The following is an 18,106-nucleotide window of genomic DNA, read 5'->3' on the forward strand; positions in this document are numbered from 1 at the left end:
ACGCATCAGCCGACCAAGATTTCAACCAAAGCGCTCTGCGCGCCACAATAGCAAACCCAGAATTCTTAGCCGCTAACCTAGCCAATTGCAAAGTGGCGTCTAGGGTGAAAGAATTAGCCAATTTGAGAGCATTGATTCTGTCCATAATCTCCTCCAAAGGAGGAGAATCACTATCGACCGCTCTTATCAGATCATCGAACCAGAAACATGCGGCTGTAGCGACAGGGACAATGCATGAAATTGGTTGTAGAAGGTAACCTTGCTGAACAAACATCTTTTTAAGCAAACCTTCTAATTTTTTATCCATAGGATCTTTGAAAGCACAACTATCCTCTATGGGTATAGTGGTGCGTTTGTTTAAAGTGGAAACCGCTCCCTCGACCTTGGGGACTGTCTGCCATAAGTCCTTTCTGGGGTCGACCATAGGAAACAATTTTTTAAATATGGGGGGAGGGACGAAAGGAATACCGGGCCTTTCCCATTCTTTATTAACAATGTCCGCCACCCGCTTGGATATAGGAAAAGCTTCTGGGAGCCCCGGCACCTCTAGGAACTTGTCCATTTTACAAAGTTTCTCTGGGATGACCAACTTGTCACAATCATCCAGAGTGGATAATACCTCCTTAAGCAGAATGCGGAGATGTTCCAACTTAAATTTAAATGCAATCACATCAGGTTCAGCCTGTTGAGAAATGTTCCCTGAATCAGTAATTTCTCCCTCAGACAAAACCTCCCTGGCCCCATCAGACTGGTGTAGGGGCCCTTCAGAAACAATATCATCAGCGTCCTCATGCTCTTCAGTATCTAAAACAGAGCAGCCGCGCTTACGCTGATAAGTGTTCATTTTGGCTAAAATGTTTTTGACAGAATTATCCATTACAGCCGTTAATTGTTGCATAGTAAGGAGTATTGGCGCGCTAGATGTACTAGGGGCCTCCTGAGTGGGCAAGACTCGTGTAGACGAAGGAGGGAATGATGCAGTACCATGCTTACTCCCCTCACTTGAGGAATCATCTTGGGCATCATTATCATTATCACATAAATCACATTTATTTAAATGAATAGGAATTCTGGCTTCCCCACATTCAGAACACAGTCTATCTGGTAGTTCAGACATGTTAAACAGGCATAAACTTGATAACAAAGTACAAAAAACGTTTTAAAATAAAACCGTTACTGTCACTTTAAATTTTAAACTGAACACACTTTATTACTGCAATTGCGAAAAAACATGAAGGAATTGTTCAAAATTCACCAAATTTTCACCACAGTGTCTTAAAGCCTTAAAAGTATTGCACACCAAATTTGGAAGCTTTAACCCTTAAAATAACGGAACCGGAGCCGTTTTGAACTTTAACCCCTTTACAGTCCCTGGTATCTGCTTTGCTGAGACCCAACCAAGCCCAAAGGGGAATACGATACCAAATGACGCCTTCAGAAAGTCTTTTCTAAGTATCAGAGCTCCTCTCACATGCGACTGCATGCCATGCCTCTCAAAAACAAGTGCGCCACACCGGCGCGAAAATGAGGCTCTGCTTATGCTTTGGGAAAGCCCCTAAAGAATAAGGTGTCTAAAACAGTGCCTGCCGATATTATTATATCAAAATACCCAGATAAAATGATTCCTCAAGGCTAAATATGTGTTAATAATGAATCGATTTAGCCCAGAAAAAGTCTACAGTTTTAATAAGCCCTTGTGAAGCCCTTATTTACGATCGTAATAAACATGGCTTACCGGATCCCATAGGGAAAATGACAGCTTCCAGCATTACATCGTCTTGTTAGAATGTGTCATACCTCAAGCAGCAAGAGACTGCACACTGTTCCCCCAACTGAAGTTAATTGCTCTCAACAGTCCTGTGTGGAACAGCCATGGATTTTAGTGACGGTTGCTAAAATCATTTTCCTCATACAAACAGAAATCTTCATCTCTTTTCTGTTTCTGAGTAAATAGTACATACCAGCACTATTTCAAAATAACAAACTCTTGATTGAATAATAAAAACTACAGTTAAACACTAAAAAACTCTAAGCCATCTCCGTGGAGATGTTGCCTGTACAACGGCAAAGAGAATGACTGGGGTAGGCGGAGCCTAGGAGGGATCATGTGACCAGCTTTGCTGGGCTCTTTGCCATTTCCTGTTGGGGAAGAGAATATCCCACAAGTAAGGATGACGCCGTGGACCGGACACACCTATGTTGGAGAAAAGTATATTCCTGAATAAGCTTTGAATACAACAAACTCTTGTTTGCTGAATGCCTGAGAATGCTGTCCGCACATGGACTTAAATTCAACAACATTAACATACGGTTACCATCTTTCAATGCCTTAGGAACATAATCCTAGTTATTGTCTTAAAGGTAGGAATTGTGTTAATTAGGTATTGTTAGCTTAAAGGGATACCATAGCCAGTAAACTAAGTACAATATTTGACAAAAATAATGACAATTGTATTTTTGCAATATTTATGTATGAACAATTTTGCAGCTAAAGTTGTTAAAATTTAACTTGCCTGTGTTGTCATTAGCTGTGTGATACTACTGTATTTATATGTAGTACACGTTACAGTGCTCTCTAGCAAGCAACCAGGCATCACTGGCTCTAATAGTTCTAGCCATGCACAGTATACAGAACACAGCAAAGAGGAAAATAGTTTTCTGCCTTAAAGAAATAAAGTTTAGGGACATAACATTAACCAGAAGCTGCTTCCCTGCACCTAATAGACCTGCTCTGTTATAGATTATTATTGCTGCACATGGTTACCTTGGCAACAAAACAGTTTTTTTACACTACTTCCAGACAAGTTAATTTAAAGGGACATGAAACCCAGAATTTTACTTTCATGAACCAGAGTGCAATAAAGCATTACATATTAACATGAATCTACATTTAGTTTAAGAAGCCATACCTTTTTCATGATCTGTGCCTCCTCCATTTGTTTGTTGGGAATCTGTGTGCCATTCTAATTCTGCAGGACTGCTGCTCCGTCTTATCAGTATCTAAAGATACATTTGTATCTTAGCTATATATATATATTTTTTTAACTCACAACTGATTAAACATTAGCATTATGACAAAATATTCTATATTGTATTTTCCAGTAATACAATTAAAGGGACATTAAACCATAAATAAATGCTAGATATAATGATGTACAGGTGGCCCTCGTTTTACAACAGTTCAATTTACACTGTTTCAGAATAACAACCTTTTTTTCCAGTCATGTGACTGCTATTGAAAAGCATTGAGAAGCAGTGCATTTATTAAAATAGCCAGTAGGTGGAGCTGTCCGCTTGTGTTGCAGCAAAGCCAAGCAAGCTGAAATTAATCAGTTTAACCAGACCTGAGCTATCGAGCAGATTTCAAAGGAACAAGATCTTCCCGTCTATAAATTAGTCCAGATTGGAATGCATAGAAAGAACTGTTTGCAGAAAAATGTAAGTGAAATCTGTGTTGTGTGATTATTTTATTAGTTTTATAATGCTGTTTAGCAAATATTTTTGTTTATTTAACTTAGTTTAATTATACATTCTGTGTTGTGTGACTATTTTATTAGGTTTATAATGCTGTTTAGCATTTACAGTCTTCATTTCAAAGCTTTAAAAAAAAAAAATATTAGGTGTTACTTATGACAATTTTGAGAGGGGCCTGGAACCTAACTCCCTCACTTCCCATTGACTTACATTATAAACTGGGTTTCAATTTACAATGGTTTCGATTTACAACCATTTCTTCTGGAACCTTACCCCGGCGTAAACTAAGGGCTACCTGTATTACATTAGTGGTTTAGATATTGAAAGTATAATTATAAAGTTATATACTCTGGTTTATATAAACTAATGGTCAATCCCATGTTGAAACCTAGGTTTCCCTTATCTAATCTCTTTTGCTGAAGAAAATGTACAAAGTTTGCAAACACTGTGGAATTGGAATGTATCAAAATTAAAATAATTTTATTTATTTTATTTTAAGTTTTTTTACACAGCAATTGTATACACACTTTATCTGTATCTAATTCTCCTGTGCAAAATACATTAGATAAGGGCAAACCAATATGGCAGCACCCATTACCTTATAGAAAATAAAAGTTATTTAAAGTATAAAAAACTTTACACTTATAATTCAAGATTTAAATAACTAATATAATTTTAAAAACAATAGTTTGTGTTTTTTTCACCCCTTAGAATGTTACCAATGATCCATTTACCTGTTGTAGTGCATTAAATTGTTTACAAATAGCTCATTTACCTTAAAGGTATAGGAAAGTAAATATTAAACTTGCATGATTCAGATAGAGCATGTCATTTTAAGACACTTTTGAATTCACTTCTAGTTTTAAATGTGCTTCGTTCTCTTAGTATCCCTTGTTAAAAAATGAATATGCAGCATATCATACACTGCTGCTAATTGGTGCCTGCACACATTTGTCTCTTGTGATTGGCTAAATAGATATTTTCAGCTTCCTGTCAGTGGTGCAATGCTGTCCCTTCAGCAATGGATAACAAGAGAAAGAAAAAAATTTGATAATAGAATTAAATTGGAACGTTGATTAAAATTGTATGTTCTATCTGAATCATAAAATACAATTTTGGTGTTTTCTATCCCTTTAAGTTGTCATTTCCACTAGCTGTTTTTGCCTGTTGTATCCTTGCCTATACTGGAAATTTCAATACTTAAGTCCTGGTTACAGAAAAGCTTTGTATTATTACACTCTCAATGAGCATGGGGCACAGAGAAACTGAAATCTTCATTTTACATTGTTCTCTGTGCTCACTGTGTATAACCTTATGAGTTCTTGCCCTGGAAGCTCAGCCCATTTTTATATTTCATACACAAAATTTACCTAGAGGAGCAATTGATTTCCAATATTCTAGACTATGTAGCTTGTAAACAAATTAAGGAGACACCAACTTTACAGTACACTTTCCCTATAAAAGAAACAGGAAAAATATAGGAAAAAAGTGACAAAAAAACTTAAATTATGCTTACCTGAACATTTTCTTTTCTTCAGACAGAGAGAGTCAAAAGCTGCATTCATTACTTTTGGGAATTCAGAACCTGGCCACCAGGAGGCGGCAAAGACACCCCAGCCAAAGGCTTAAAAACCTCCCCCACTTCCCTCATCCCCCAGTCATTCTGCCAAGGGATCAAGGAACAGTAAGAGAAATATCAGGGTGAAAAAGGTGCCTAGTGACGTATGGGATACATTCCTACCAGGAGGGGCAAAGTTTCCCAAACCTCAAAATGCCCATAAATACACCCCTCACCACACCCACAAATCAGTTTAACGAATAGCCAAGAAGTGGGGTGATAAGAAAAAAGTGCGAAAGCATAAAAATAAGGAATTGGAATAATTGTACTTTATACAAAAAAATCATAACCACCGCAAAAAAGGGTGGGCCTCATGGACTCTAGCTAATATGAAAGAAATGAATTCATCAAGTAAGTTCTTACATAAATTATGTTTTCTTTCATGTAATTAGCAAGAGTCCATGAGCTAGTGACGTATGGGATAACAAATACTCAAGATGTGGAACTTCCACGCAAGAGTCACTACAGAGGGAGGGATAAAATAAAGACAGCCAATTCCGCTGAAAAAAATAATCCATACCCCAAAATAAAGTTTTAATCTTATAATGAAAAAAACAGAATTTATGTTTACCTGATAAATTACTTTCTCCAACGGTGTGTCCGGTCCACGGCATCATCCTTACTTGTGGGATATTCTCTTACCCAACAGGAAATGGCAAAGAGCCCAGCAAAGCTGGTCACATGATCCCTCCTAGGCTCCGCCTACCCCAGTCATTCGACCGACGTTAAGGAGGAATATTTGCATAGGAGAAACCATATGATACCGTGGTGACTGTAGTTAAAGAAAATAAAATATCAGACCTGATTAAAAAACCAGGGCGGGCCGTGGACCGGACACACCGTTGGAGAAAGTAATTTATCAGGTAAACATAAATTCTGTTTTCTCCAACATAGGTGTGTCCGGTCCACGGCGTCATCCTTACTTGTGGGAACCAATACCAAAGCTTTAGGACACGGATGAAGGGAGGGAGCAAATCAGGTCACCTAAATGGAAGGCACCACGGCTTGCAAAACCTTTCTCCCAAAAATAGCCTCAGAAGAAGCAAAAGTATCAAACTTGTAAAATTTGGTAAAAGTGTGCAGTGAAGACCAAGTCGCTGCCCTACATATCTGATCAACAGAAGCCTCGTTCTTGAAGGCCCATGTGGAAGCCACAGCCCTAGTGAAATGAGCTGTGATTCTTTCGGGAGGCTGCCGTCCGGCAGTCTCGTAAGCCAATCTGATGATGCTTTTAATCCAAAAAGAGAGAGAGGTAGAAGTTGCTTTTTGACCTCTCCTTTTACCGGAATAAACAACAAACAAGGAAGATGTTTGTCTAAAATCCTTTGTAGCATCTAAATAGAATTTTAGAGCGCGAACAACATCCAAATTGTGCAACAAACGTTCCTTCTTCGAAACTGGTTTCGGACACAGAGAAGGTACGATAATCTCCTGGTTAATGTTTTTGTTAGAAACAACTTTTGGAAGAAAACCAGGTTTAGTACGTAAAACCACCTTATCTGCATGGAACACCAGATAAGGAGGAGAACACTGCAGAGCAGATAATTCTGAAACTCTTCGAGCAGAAGAAATTGCAACCAAAAACAAAACTTTCCAAGATAATAACTTAATATCAACGGAATGTAAGGGTTCAAACGGAACCCCCTGAAGAACTGAAAGAACTAAGTTGAGACTCCAAGGAGGAGTCAAAGGTTTGTAAACAGGCTTGATTCTGACCAGAGCCTGAACAAAGGCTTGAACATCTGGCACAGCTGCCAGCTTTTTGTGAAGTAACACAGACAAGGCAGAAATCTGTCCCTTCAGGGAACTTGCAGATAATCCTTTTTCCAATCCTTCTTGAAGGAAGGATAGAATCTTAGGAATCTTAACCTTGTCCCAAGGGAATCCTTTAGATTCACACCAACAGATATATTTTTTCCAAATTTTGTGGTAAATCTTTCTAGTTACAGGCTTTCTGGCCTGAACAAGAGTATCGATAACAGAATCTGAGAACCCTCGCTTCGATAAGATCAAGCGTTCAATCTCCAAGCAGTCAGCTGGAGTGAGACCAGATTCGGATGTTCGAACGGACCCTGAACAAGAAGGTCTCGTCTCAAAGGTAGCTTCCATGGTGGAGCCGATGACATATTCACCAGATCTGCATACCAAGTCCTGCGTGGCCACGCAGGAGCTATCAAGATCACCGACGCCCTCTCCTGATTGATCCTGGCTACCAGCCTGGGGATGAGAGGAAACGGCGGGAACACAAAAGCTAGTTTGAAGGTCCAAGGTGCTACTAGTGCATCCACTAGAGCCGCCTTGGGATCCCTGGATCTGGACCCGTAGCAAGGAACTTTGAAGTTCTGACGAGAGGCCATCAGATCCATGTCTGGAATGCCCCACAGTTGAGTGACTTGGGCAAAGATTTCCGGATGGAGTTCCCACTCCCCCGGATGCAATGTCTGACGACTCAGAAAATCCGCTTCCCAATTTTCCACTCCTGGGATGTGGATAGCAGACAGGTGGCAGGAGTGAGACTCCGCCCATAGAATGATTTTGGTCACTTCTTCCATCGCTAGGGAACTCCTTGTTCCCCCCTGATGGTTGATGTACGCAACAGTTGTCATGTTGTCTGATTGAAACCGTATGAACTTGGCCCTCGCTAGCTGAGGCCAAGCTTTGAGAGCATTGAATATCGCTCTCAGTTCCAGAATATTTATCGGTAGAAGAGATTCTTCCCGAGACCAAAGACCCTGAGCTTTCAGGGATCCCCAGACCGCGCCCCAGCCCATCAGACTGGCGTCGGTCGTGACAATGACCCACTCTGGTCTGCGGAAGGTCATCCCTTGTGACAGGTTGTCCAGGGACAGCCACCAACGGAGTGAGTCTCTGGTCCTCTGATTCACTTGTATCTTCGGAGACAAGTCTGTATAGTCCCCATTCCACTGACTGAGCATGCACAGTTGTAATGGTCTTAGATGAATGCGCGCAAAAGGAACTATGTCCATTGCCGCTACCATCAAACCTATCACTTCCATGCACTGCGCTATGGAAGGAAGAGGAACAGAATGAAGTATCCGACAAGAGTCTAGAAGCTTTGTTTTTCTGGCTTCTGTCAGAAAAATCCTCATTTCTAAGGAGTCTATTATTGTTCCCAAGAAGGGAACCCTTGTTGACGGAGATAGAGAACTCTTTTCCACGTTCACTTTCCATCCGTGAGATCTGAGAAAGGCCAGGACAATGTCCGTGTGAGCCTTTGCTTGAGGAAGGGACGACGCTTGAATCAGAATGTCGTCCAAGTAAGGTACTACGGCAATGCCCCTTGGTCTTAGCACAGCTAGAAGGGACCCTAGTACCTTTGTGAAAATTCTTGGAGCAGTGGCTAATCCGAAAGGAAGCGCCACGAACTGGTAATGCTTGTCCAGGAATGCGAACCTGAGGAACCGATGATGTTCCTTGTGGATAGGAATATGTAGATACGCATCCTTTAAATCCACCGTGGTCATGAATTGACCTTCCTGGATGGAAGGAAGAATTGTTCGAATGGTTTCCATCTTGAACGATGGAACCTTGAGAAACTTGTTTAAGATCTTGAGATCTAAGATTGGTCTGAACGTTCCCTCTTTTTTGGGAACTATGAACAGATTGGAGTAGAACCCCATCCCTTGTTCTCCTAATGGAACAGGATGAATCACTCCCATTTTTAACAGGTCTTCTACACAATGTAAGAATGCCTGTCTTTTTATGTGGTCTGAAGACAACTGAGACCTGTGGAACCTCCCCCTCGGGGGAAGCCCCTTAAACTCCAGAAAATAACCTTGGGAGACTATTTCTAGTGCCCAAGGATCCAGAACATCTCTTGCCCAAGCCTGAGCGAAGAGAGAGAGTCTGCCCCCCCACCAGATCCGGTCCCGGATCGGGGGCCAACATTTCATGCTGTCTTGGTAGCAGTGGCAGGTTTCTTGGCCTGCTTTCCCTTGTTCCAGCCTTGCATTGGTCTCCAAGCTGGCTTGGCTTGAGAAGAATTACCCTCTTGCTTAGAGGACGTAGCACTTTGGGCTGGTCCGTTTCTACGAAAGGGACGAAAATTAGGTTTATTTTTTGCCTTGAAAGGCCGATCCTGAGGAAGGGCGTGGCCCTTACCCCCAGTGATATCAGAGATAATCTCTTTCAAGTCAGGACCAAACAGCGTTTTCCCCTTGAAAGGAATGTTAAGTAGCTTGTTCTTGGAAGACGCATCAGCTGACCAAGATTTCAACCAAAGCGCTCTGCGCGCCACAATAGCAAACCCAGAGTTCTTAGCCGCTAACCTAGCCAATTGCAAAGTGGCGTCTAAGGTGAAAGAATTAGCCAATTTGAGAGCATTGATTCTGTCCATAATCTCCTCATAAGGAGGAGAATCACTATCGACCGCCTTTACCAGTTCATCGAACCAGAAACACGCGGCTGTAGCGACAGGGACAATGCATGAAATTGGTTGTAGAAGGTAACCCTGCTGAACAAACATCTTTTTAAGTAAACCTTCTAATTTTTTATCCATAGGATCTTTGAAAGCACAACTATCTTCTATGGGTATAGTGGTGCGTTTATTTAAGGTGGAAACCGCTCCCTCGACCTTGGGGACTGTCTGCCATAAGTCCTTTCTGGGGTCGACCATAGGAAACAATTTTTTAAATATGGGGGGAGGGACGAAAGGAATACCGGGCCTTTCCCATTCTTTATTTACAATGTCCGCCACCCGCTTGGGTATAGGAAAAGCTTCTGGGAGCCCCGGGACCTCTAGGAACTTGTCCATTTTACATAGTTTCTCTGGGATGACCAACTTGTCACAATCATCCAGAGTGGATAATACCTCCTTAAGCAGAATGCGGAGATGTTCCAACTTAAATTTAAACGAAATCACATCAGGTTCAGCTTGTTGAGAAATGTTCCCTGAATCAGTAATTTCTCCCTCAGACAAAACCTCCCTGGCCCCATCAGACTGGTTTAGGGGCCCTTCAGAACCATTATTATCAGCGTCGTCATGCTCTTCAGTATCTAAAACAGAGCAGTCGCGCTTACGCTGATAAGTGTTCATTTTGGCTAAAATGTTTTTGACAGAATTATCCATTACAGCCGTTAATTGTTGCATAGTAAGGAGTATTGGCGCGCTAGATGTACTAGGGGCCTCCTGAGTGGGCAAGACTCGTGTAGACGAAGGAGGGAATGATGCAGTACCATGCTTACTCCCCTCACTTGAGGAATCATCTTGGGCATCATTGTCATTGTCACATAAATCACATTTATTTAAATGAGAAGGAACTCTGGCTTCCCCACATTCAGAACACAGTCTATCTGGTAGTTCAGACATGTTAAACAGGCATAAACTTGATAACAAAGTACAAAAAACGTTTTAAAATAAAACCGTTACTGTCACTTTAAATTTTAAACTGAACACACTTTATTACTGCAATTTGCGAAAAAATATGAAGGAATTGTTCAAAATTCACCAAAATTTCACCACAGTGTCTTAAAGCCTTAAAAGTATTGCACACCAAATTTGGAAGCTTTAACCCTTAAAATAACGGATCCGGAGCCGTTTTTAACTTTAACCCCTTTACAGTCCCTGGTATCTGCTTTGCTGAGACCCAACCAAGCCCAAAGGGGAATACGATACCAAATGACGCCTTCAGAAAGTCTTTTCTAAGTATCAGAGCTCCTCACACATGCGACTGCATGTCATGCCTCTCAAAAACAAGTGCGCAACACCGGCGCGAAAATGAGGCTCTGCCTATGATTTGGGAAAGCCCCTAAAGAATAAGGTGTCTAAAACAGTGCCTGCCGATATAATCTTATCAAAATACCCAGATTAAATGATTCCTCAAGGCTAAATATGTGTTAATAATGAATCGATTTAGCCCAGAAAAAGTCTACAGTCTTAATAAGCCCTTGTGAAGCCCTTATTTACTATCTTAATAAACATGGCTTACCGGATCCCATAGGGAAAATGACAGTTTCCAGCATTACATCGTCTTGTTAGAATGTGTCATACCTCAAGCAGCAAGAGACTGCTCACTGTTCCCCCAACTGAAGTTAATTGCTCTCAACAGTCCTGTGTGGAACAGCCATGGATTTTAGTAACGGTGCTAAAATCATTTTCCTCATACAAACAGAAATCTTCATCTCTTTTCTGTTTCTGAGTAAATAGTACATACCAGCACTATTTTAAAATAACAAACTCTTGATTGAATAATAAAAACTACAGTTAAACACTAAAAAACTCTAAGCCATCTCCGTGGAGATGTTGCCTGTACAACGGCAAAGAGAATGACTGGGGTAGGCGGAGCCTAGGAGGGATCATGTGACCAGCTTTGCTGGGCTCTTTGCCATTTCCTGTTGGGGAAGAGAATATCCCACAAGTAAGGATGACGCCGTGGACCGGACACACCTATGTTGGAGAAAACTGAAATTATAAGCAGAAGAATCAAACTGAAACAGCTGCCTGGAGTACTTTTCTACCAAAAACTGCTTCAGAAGAAGAAAACACATCAAAATGGTAGAATTTAGTAAAAGTATGCAAAGAAGACCAAGTGGCTGCTTTGCAAATCTGATCAACCGAAGCTTCATTCCTAAACGCCCAGGAAGTAGAAACTGACCTAGTAGAATGAACTGTAATCCTTTGAGGCGGAGTTTTACCCGACTCGACATAAGCATGATGAATCAAAGACTTTAACCAAGACGCCAAAGAAATGGCAGAGGCCTTCTGACCTTTCCTGGAACCGGAAAATATAACAAATAGACTAGAAGTCTTTCGGAAATCTTTAGTAGCTTCAACATAATATTTCAAAGCTCTAACTACATCCAAAGAATGTAACAATCTTTCTTTAGAATTCTTAGGATTAGGACACAATGAAGGAACCACAATTTCTCTACTAATGTTGTTAGAGTTCACAACTTTAGGCAAAAATTTAAATGAAGTCCGCAACACCGCTCTTTTCCTGATGAAAAATCAGAAAAGTAGATTCACAAGAAAGAGCAGATAACTCTGAAACTCTTCTAGCAGAAGAGATGGCCAAAAGGAACAGAACTTTCCAAGAAAGTAACTTAATGTCCAGAGAATGCATAGGTTCAAACGGAGGAGCTTGTAAAGCCCCCAGAACCAAATTCAAACTCCAAGGAGGAGAGATTGACTTAATGACAGGTTTTATACGAACCAAAGCCTGTACAAAACAATGAATATCAGGAAGATTAGCAATCTTTCTGTGAAACAACACAGAAAGAGCAGAAATTTGTCCTTTCAAAGAACTTGCAGACAAACCTTTATCCAGACCATCCTGAAAAAATTGTAAAATTCTAGGAATTCTAAAAGAATGACAAGAAAATTGATGAGAAGAGCACCAAGAAATGTAAGTCTTCCAGACTCGATAATATATCTTCCTAGACACAGATTTACGAGCCTGTAACATAGTATTAATTACGGAGTCAGAGAAACCTCTATGACTGAGAATCAAGCGTTCAATCTCCATACCTTCAAATTTAATGATTTGAGATCCTGATGGAAAAAGGGACCTTGAGATAGGTCTGGTCTTAACAGAAGAGTCCAAGGTTGGCAAGTAGCCATCCGAAGAAGATCCGCATACCAAAACCTGTGAGGCCATGCTGGAGCCACCAGCAGAACAAACGAACGCTCTTTTAGAATCTTGGAGATCACTCTTGGAAGAAGAACCAGAGGCGGAAAGATATAGGCAGGAATCCTGAATCAAGGCAAATAAATGTTTAAACACATATATTTAGAACTTTATATAAAAGTGCCCAACCATAGCTTAGAGTGTCACAAAAAATAAGGCTTACTTACCCCAGGACACTCATCTACATGTAGTAGAAAGCCAAACCAGTACTGAAACGAGAATCAGTAGAGGTAATGGTATATAAGAGTATATCGTCGATCTGAAAAGGGAGGTAAGAGATGAATCTCTACGACCGATAACAGAGAACCTATGAAATAGATCCCGTAGAAGGGACCATTGAATTCAAATAGGCAATACTCTCTTCACATCCCTCTGACATTCACTGCACACTGAGAGGAAAACCGGGCTCCAGCCTGCTGCGAAGCGCATATCAACGTAGAATCTAGCACAAACTTACTTCACCACCTCCACGGGAGGCAAAGTTTGTAAAACTGATTTGTGGGTGTGGTGAGGGGTGTATTTATGGGCATTTTGAGGTTTGGGAAACTTTGCCCCTCCTGGTAGGAATGTATATCCCATACGTCACTAGCTCATGGACTCTTGCTAATTACATGAAAGAAAGGACTCAGATAAGAGACTAGGGCGAAAGAAACCCCAAAGATAACTCAAAAAGAGTAACCCAGAATGAAACAAGGCAAAACCAATGAAAAAAAGGGAGAAATCCCTATCTGCATAGAAACCAAGGATCAATTAATGCTCTGAGACGGAAAGGGATAAGGAAAACTCCTCCCCTACGCAGTGTCAACTCACACCCATGAAAGAACAACCAAAGACAAAACTGTCCCCGGAAGCCGCTGAAACAGTATCAAAATATCTGAATATGGGGTGCGGAGCCTATAGCTGTTGCAGAAGGTCATGTTTTAGAGGAGCTCCCGATTCTCACTAGGTTTTACAGAGTATTTTTCCCCAAAATTGAATTTTACCAGCAAAATTTTGAACTACATGCTCTTGGGAAGCCCTGGGAGAGTTTGAGGACATACAGGGAGTGCAGAATTATTAGGCAAATGAGTATTTTGACCACATCATCCTCTTTATGCATGTTGTCTTACTCCAAGCTGTATAGGCTCGAAAGCCTACTACCAATTAAGCATATTAGGTGATGTGCATCTCTGTAATGAGAAGGGGTGTGGTCTAATGACATCAACACCCTATATCAGGTGTGCATAATTATTAGGCAACTTCCTTTCCTTTGGCAAAATGGGTCAAAAGAAGGACTTGACAGGCTCAGAAAAGTCAAAAATAGTGAGATATCTTGCAGAGGGATGCAGCACTCTTAAAATTGCAAATCAAGCGTTTCATTCAAAATAGTCAACAGGGTCGCAAGAAGCGTGTGGAAAAACCAAGGCGCAAAATAACTGCCCATGAACTGAGAAAAGTCAAGCGTGCAGCTGCCAAGATGCCACTTGCCACCAGTTTGGCCATATTTAAGAGCTGCAACATCACTGGAGTGCCCAAAAGCACAAGGTGTGCAATACTCAGAGACATGGCCAAGGTAAGAAAGGCTGAAAGACGACCACCACTGAACAAGACACACAAGCTGAAACGTCAAGACTGGGCCAAGAAATATCTCAAGACTGATTTTTCTAAGGTTTTATGGACTGATGAAATGAGAGTGAGTCTTGATGGGCCAGATGGATGGGCCCGTGGCTGCATTGGTAAAGGGCAGAGAGCTCCAGTCCGACTCAGACGCCAGCAAGGTGGAGGTGGAGTACTGGTTTGGGCTGGTATCATCAAAGATGAGCTTCTGGGGCCTTTTCGGGTTGAGGATGGAGTCAAGCTCAACTCCCAGTCCTACTGACAGTTTCTGGAAGACACCTTCTTCAAGCAGTGGTACAGGAAGAAGTCAGCATCCTTCAAGAAAAACATGATTTTCATGCAGGACAATGCTCCATCACACGCGTCCAAGTACTCCACAGCGTGGCTGGCAAGAAAGGGTATAAAAGGGTATAAAATCTAATGACATGGCCTCCTTGTTCACCTGATCTGAACCCCATTGAGAACCTGTGGTCCATCATCAAATGTGAGATTTACAAGGAGGGAAAACAGTACACCTCTCTGAACAGTGTCTGGGAGGCTGTGGTTGCTGCTGCACGCAATGTTGATGGTGAACAGATCAAAACACTGACAGAATCCATGGATGGCAGGCTTTTGAGTGTCCTTGCAAAGAAAGGTGGCTATATTGGTCACTGATTTTTTTTTTATTTTTTTTGAATGTCAGAAATGTATATTTGTGAATGTTGAGATGTTATATTGGTTTCACTGGTAAAAATAAATAATTGAAATGGGTATATATTTGTTTTTTGTTAAGTTGCCTAATAATTATGCACAGTAATAGTCACCTGCACACACAGATATCCCCCTAAAATAGCTATAACTAAAAACAAACTAAAAACTACTTCCAAAACTATTCAGCTTTGATATTAATGAGTTTTTTGGGTTCATTGAGAACATGGTTGTTGTTCAATAATAAAATTAATCCTCAAAAATACAACTTGCCTAATAATTCTGCACTCCCTGTATCTTGCAAAGATGACTCTTCCTATGCTCTTCAGCTAAGCAACGTGGAGATGGACTGCATGGCCTGTGCCAGGCCTTTGTTCACATGCACTGCTAGGGCTGCAGCACATTCTCCCCCTCCCAGGATTTGAGAGATCCTGGGAGAAGTGAAAAGTGCTGCTCTACATTTACTACAAATATGCACATATATATATATTTATACAAGGACCTGACCTCTTATTCGTTTTAATTTGTCTAAGCCTGACATGACACGGGGGGAAGTCATGTCGTCAGTGGAAAAGCTGCATAGAAGCAGCTCGGATCAAGCTGTGGCAGGGCTATCTTTATGGGAACGGAAGACAAAACAGCTGATTATGGAACATTTTGAACAACCCGAACAAACAACAGCTATACCAGTTTTCAAAATTATGCCTACATATCCTAGGAAAGATCCCTTACCTCTAGAAGACTTGAATGACCCTGAAAGTGAAGCCGAGAGCTCTGGGCAATTTGAACCCACCGACTGAGTCGGCCGAAAGAGGCGGCATCGTAAGGAACACTTCTCAAACCCTATTAGAAGGGATCAGCAACCCAGGCATGAAAAGACCAGCAGTAGTCTCATATAGCTCGACGGCTCACTCTGCGAACTATGATCTGCGTTATACCCGTATCCAGTGGCACGGACCTCAACAAGGATCACATGCTAAGGATCTACAGGGGGAACAGCTACAACTTACCGCCAACTCAGATCTGAGAAACTGAAGTCAGTACTGGGAGAAGCAGAGCGCCCCAAGACCACCAAAATCCATTGAGATAGGGAAGGCTGGAATTGGTTAATCCCCAAAGTAGATACAGGAGCACATAAGAGAGACATATACACTTGATCAACATGGGTACCTTCCTTGGCCTATTATATGTTCAAGGCGGTCAAAGTTTAATGAGGACTTCATTGTCTGACAATACCCTGTAATCTCTGACAAGTTCAGTTCCTTATAGCCAAGGGGACATGTATTATATTTAGTGAACTGTGTGAACCTAATCCTAGATTTCTGTATGCTAGCAGTAGTCCAAACTGTATAATTTTAGTATGTATTTTAGCCTTAATCTGCTCCTTGAGCATACAAGTTCAATTAATACTGTTAATGTGGGTCTTGTGGGTCACTTACGACTATATTTATAATTATCTATAACAGCTTCCTAATTAATAAGGTGCCCTAAGTTATGTCGTGTCCATGCAATTTTTGTTCTTTTAATTCTGTTTTAGGTCACTTATGCTTATTATATTTTAAACAGTATATACACACACATACGGATATAATATCCAGCTTCAGCTACTTACTTTCTACTATGTTGTCATAACATAATTGCCTCTACGTCACCTGTGGCCGAGATGATAGAGAAACATATGCTGCCTGGCTTCAGGTTTCAAGGGAGCATAGACCGCCACTAAGCCATGGTGGGACACCATCCAAATCCACCCCAAGGAGAAAAAACAAAACCAGCACAGCGCCTCTGCCCACCAGCACAGCACACCCGCACACAGGCATGGGGCGTAAAGCTGTAGGCAGACTCAACAGGCCAAGCACCGAATGACAGAAACATCCGGCCACTACGGCCGGTCCAGTAGAAGACTAATTCTCTAAGAAGAGAAAAATATGCGCCGGTAGGAACCCAAGATTATCAGCAACTAGGAACAGGGCCGTCCCGAACCACTCTAAGGAATCCGGAACAGAACTGCAAAAAGTCCAGTCAAAAACAAGGACCAGGACAAATAAACCCGGACACCCAGAACTCTGAGCCGGCTTACAAAGTACTACTCCCTGAGTAACAACCGGGTTACCCCTCTGGAGCAGACTTCGCACCCTAGGCGATGCATCACAGTTAAATCCAAGGCACCTTGGACACTGAACTCTCACGTAAGAGTCCCAAACACAGAGTGCTTAGGACACCCACAACGGGAAACAACTCCCAAATTAAAAAACAGAATTTATGTTTACCTGATAAATTACTTTCTCCAACGGTGTGTCCGGTCCACGGCGTCATCCTTACTTGTGGGATATTCTCTTCCCCAACAGGAAATGGCAAAGAGCCCAGCAAAGCTGGTCACATGATCCCTCCTAGGCTCCGCCTTCCCCAGTCATTCGACCGACGTAAAGGAGGAATATTTGCATAGGAGAAATCATATGATACCGTGGTGACTGTAGTTAGAGAAAATAAATCATCAGACCTGATTAAAAAACCAGGGCGGGCCGTGGACCGGACACACCGTTGGAGAAAGTAATTTATCAGGTAAACATAAATTCTGTTTTCTCCAACATAGGTGTGTCCGGTCCACGGCGTCATCCTTACTTGTGGGAACCAATACCAAAGCTTTAGGACACGGATGATGGGAGGGAGCAAATCAGGTCACCTAGATGGAAGGCACCACGGCTTGCAAAACCTTTCTCCCAAAAATAGCCTCAGAAGAAGCAAAAGTATCAAATTTGTAAAATTTGGTAAAAGTGTGCAGTGAAGACCAAGTCGCTGCCTTACATATCTGATCAACAGAAGCCTCGTTCTTGAAGGCCCATGTGGAAGCCACGGCCCTAGTGGAATGAGCTGTGATTCTTTCAGGAGGCTGCCGTCCGGCAGTCTCATAAGCCAATCTGATGATGCTTTTAAGCCAAAAAGAGAGAGAGGTAGAAGTTGCTTTTTGACCTCTCCTTTTACCAGAATAAACAACAAACAAGGAAGATGTTTGTCTGAAATCCTTTGTAGCCTCTAAATAGAATTTTAGAGCACGAACTACATCCAAATTGTGCAACAAACGTTC

The 18,106-nt window shown here is 41.6% G+C and overlaps 1 protein-coding gene across 2 annotated transcripts in view; it reads right to left on the bottom strand.

The window, feature by feature from the left end:
* The window catches only part of RALGAPA2 (Ral GTPase activating protein catalytic subunit alpha 2), a 1,332,894-nt gene that overhangs the window by 856,514 nt on the left and 458,274 nt on the right, over positions 1-18,106 (bottom strand). For both annotated transcript variants that reach the window (XM_053712011.1, XM_053712010.1), the window contains one exon: positions 2,910-3,000. In XM_053712011.1, coding sequence (XP_053567986.1) covers positions 2,910-3,000 — 91 coding nt within the window. The remainder of the gene's footprint in view (positions 1-2,909; positions 3,001-18,106) is intronic.

The sequence above is a fragment of the Bombina bombina genome, chromosome 4 (assembly GCF_027579735.1).
Source record: "Bombina bombina isolate aBomBom1 chromosome 4, aBomBom1.pri, whole genome shotgun sequence".
NCBI lineage: Eukaryota > Metazoa > Chordata > Amphibia > Anura > Bombinatoridae > Bombina > Bombina bombina.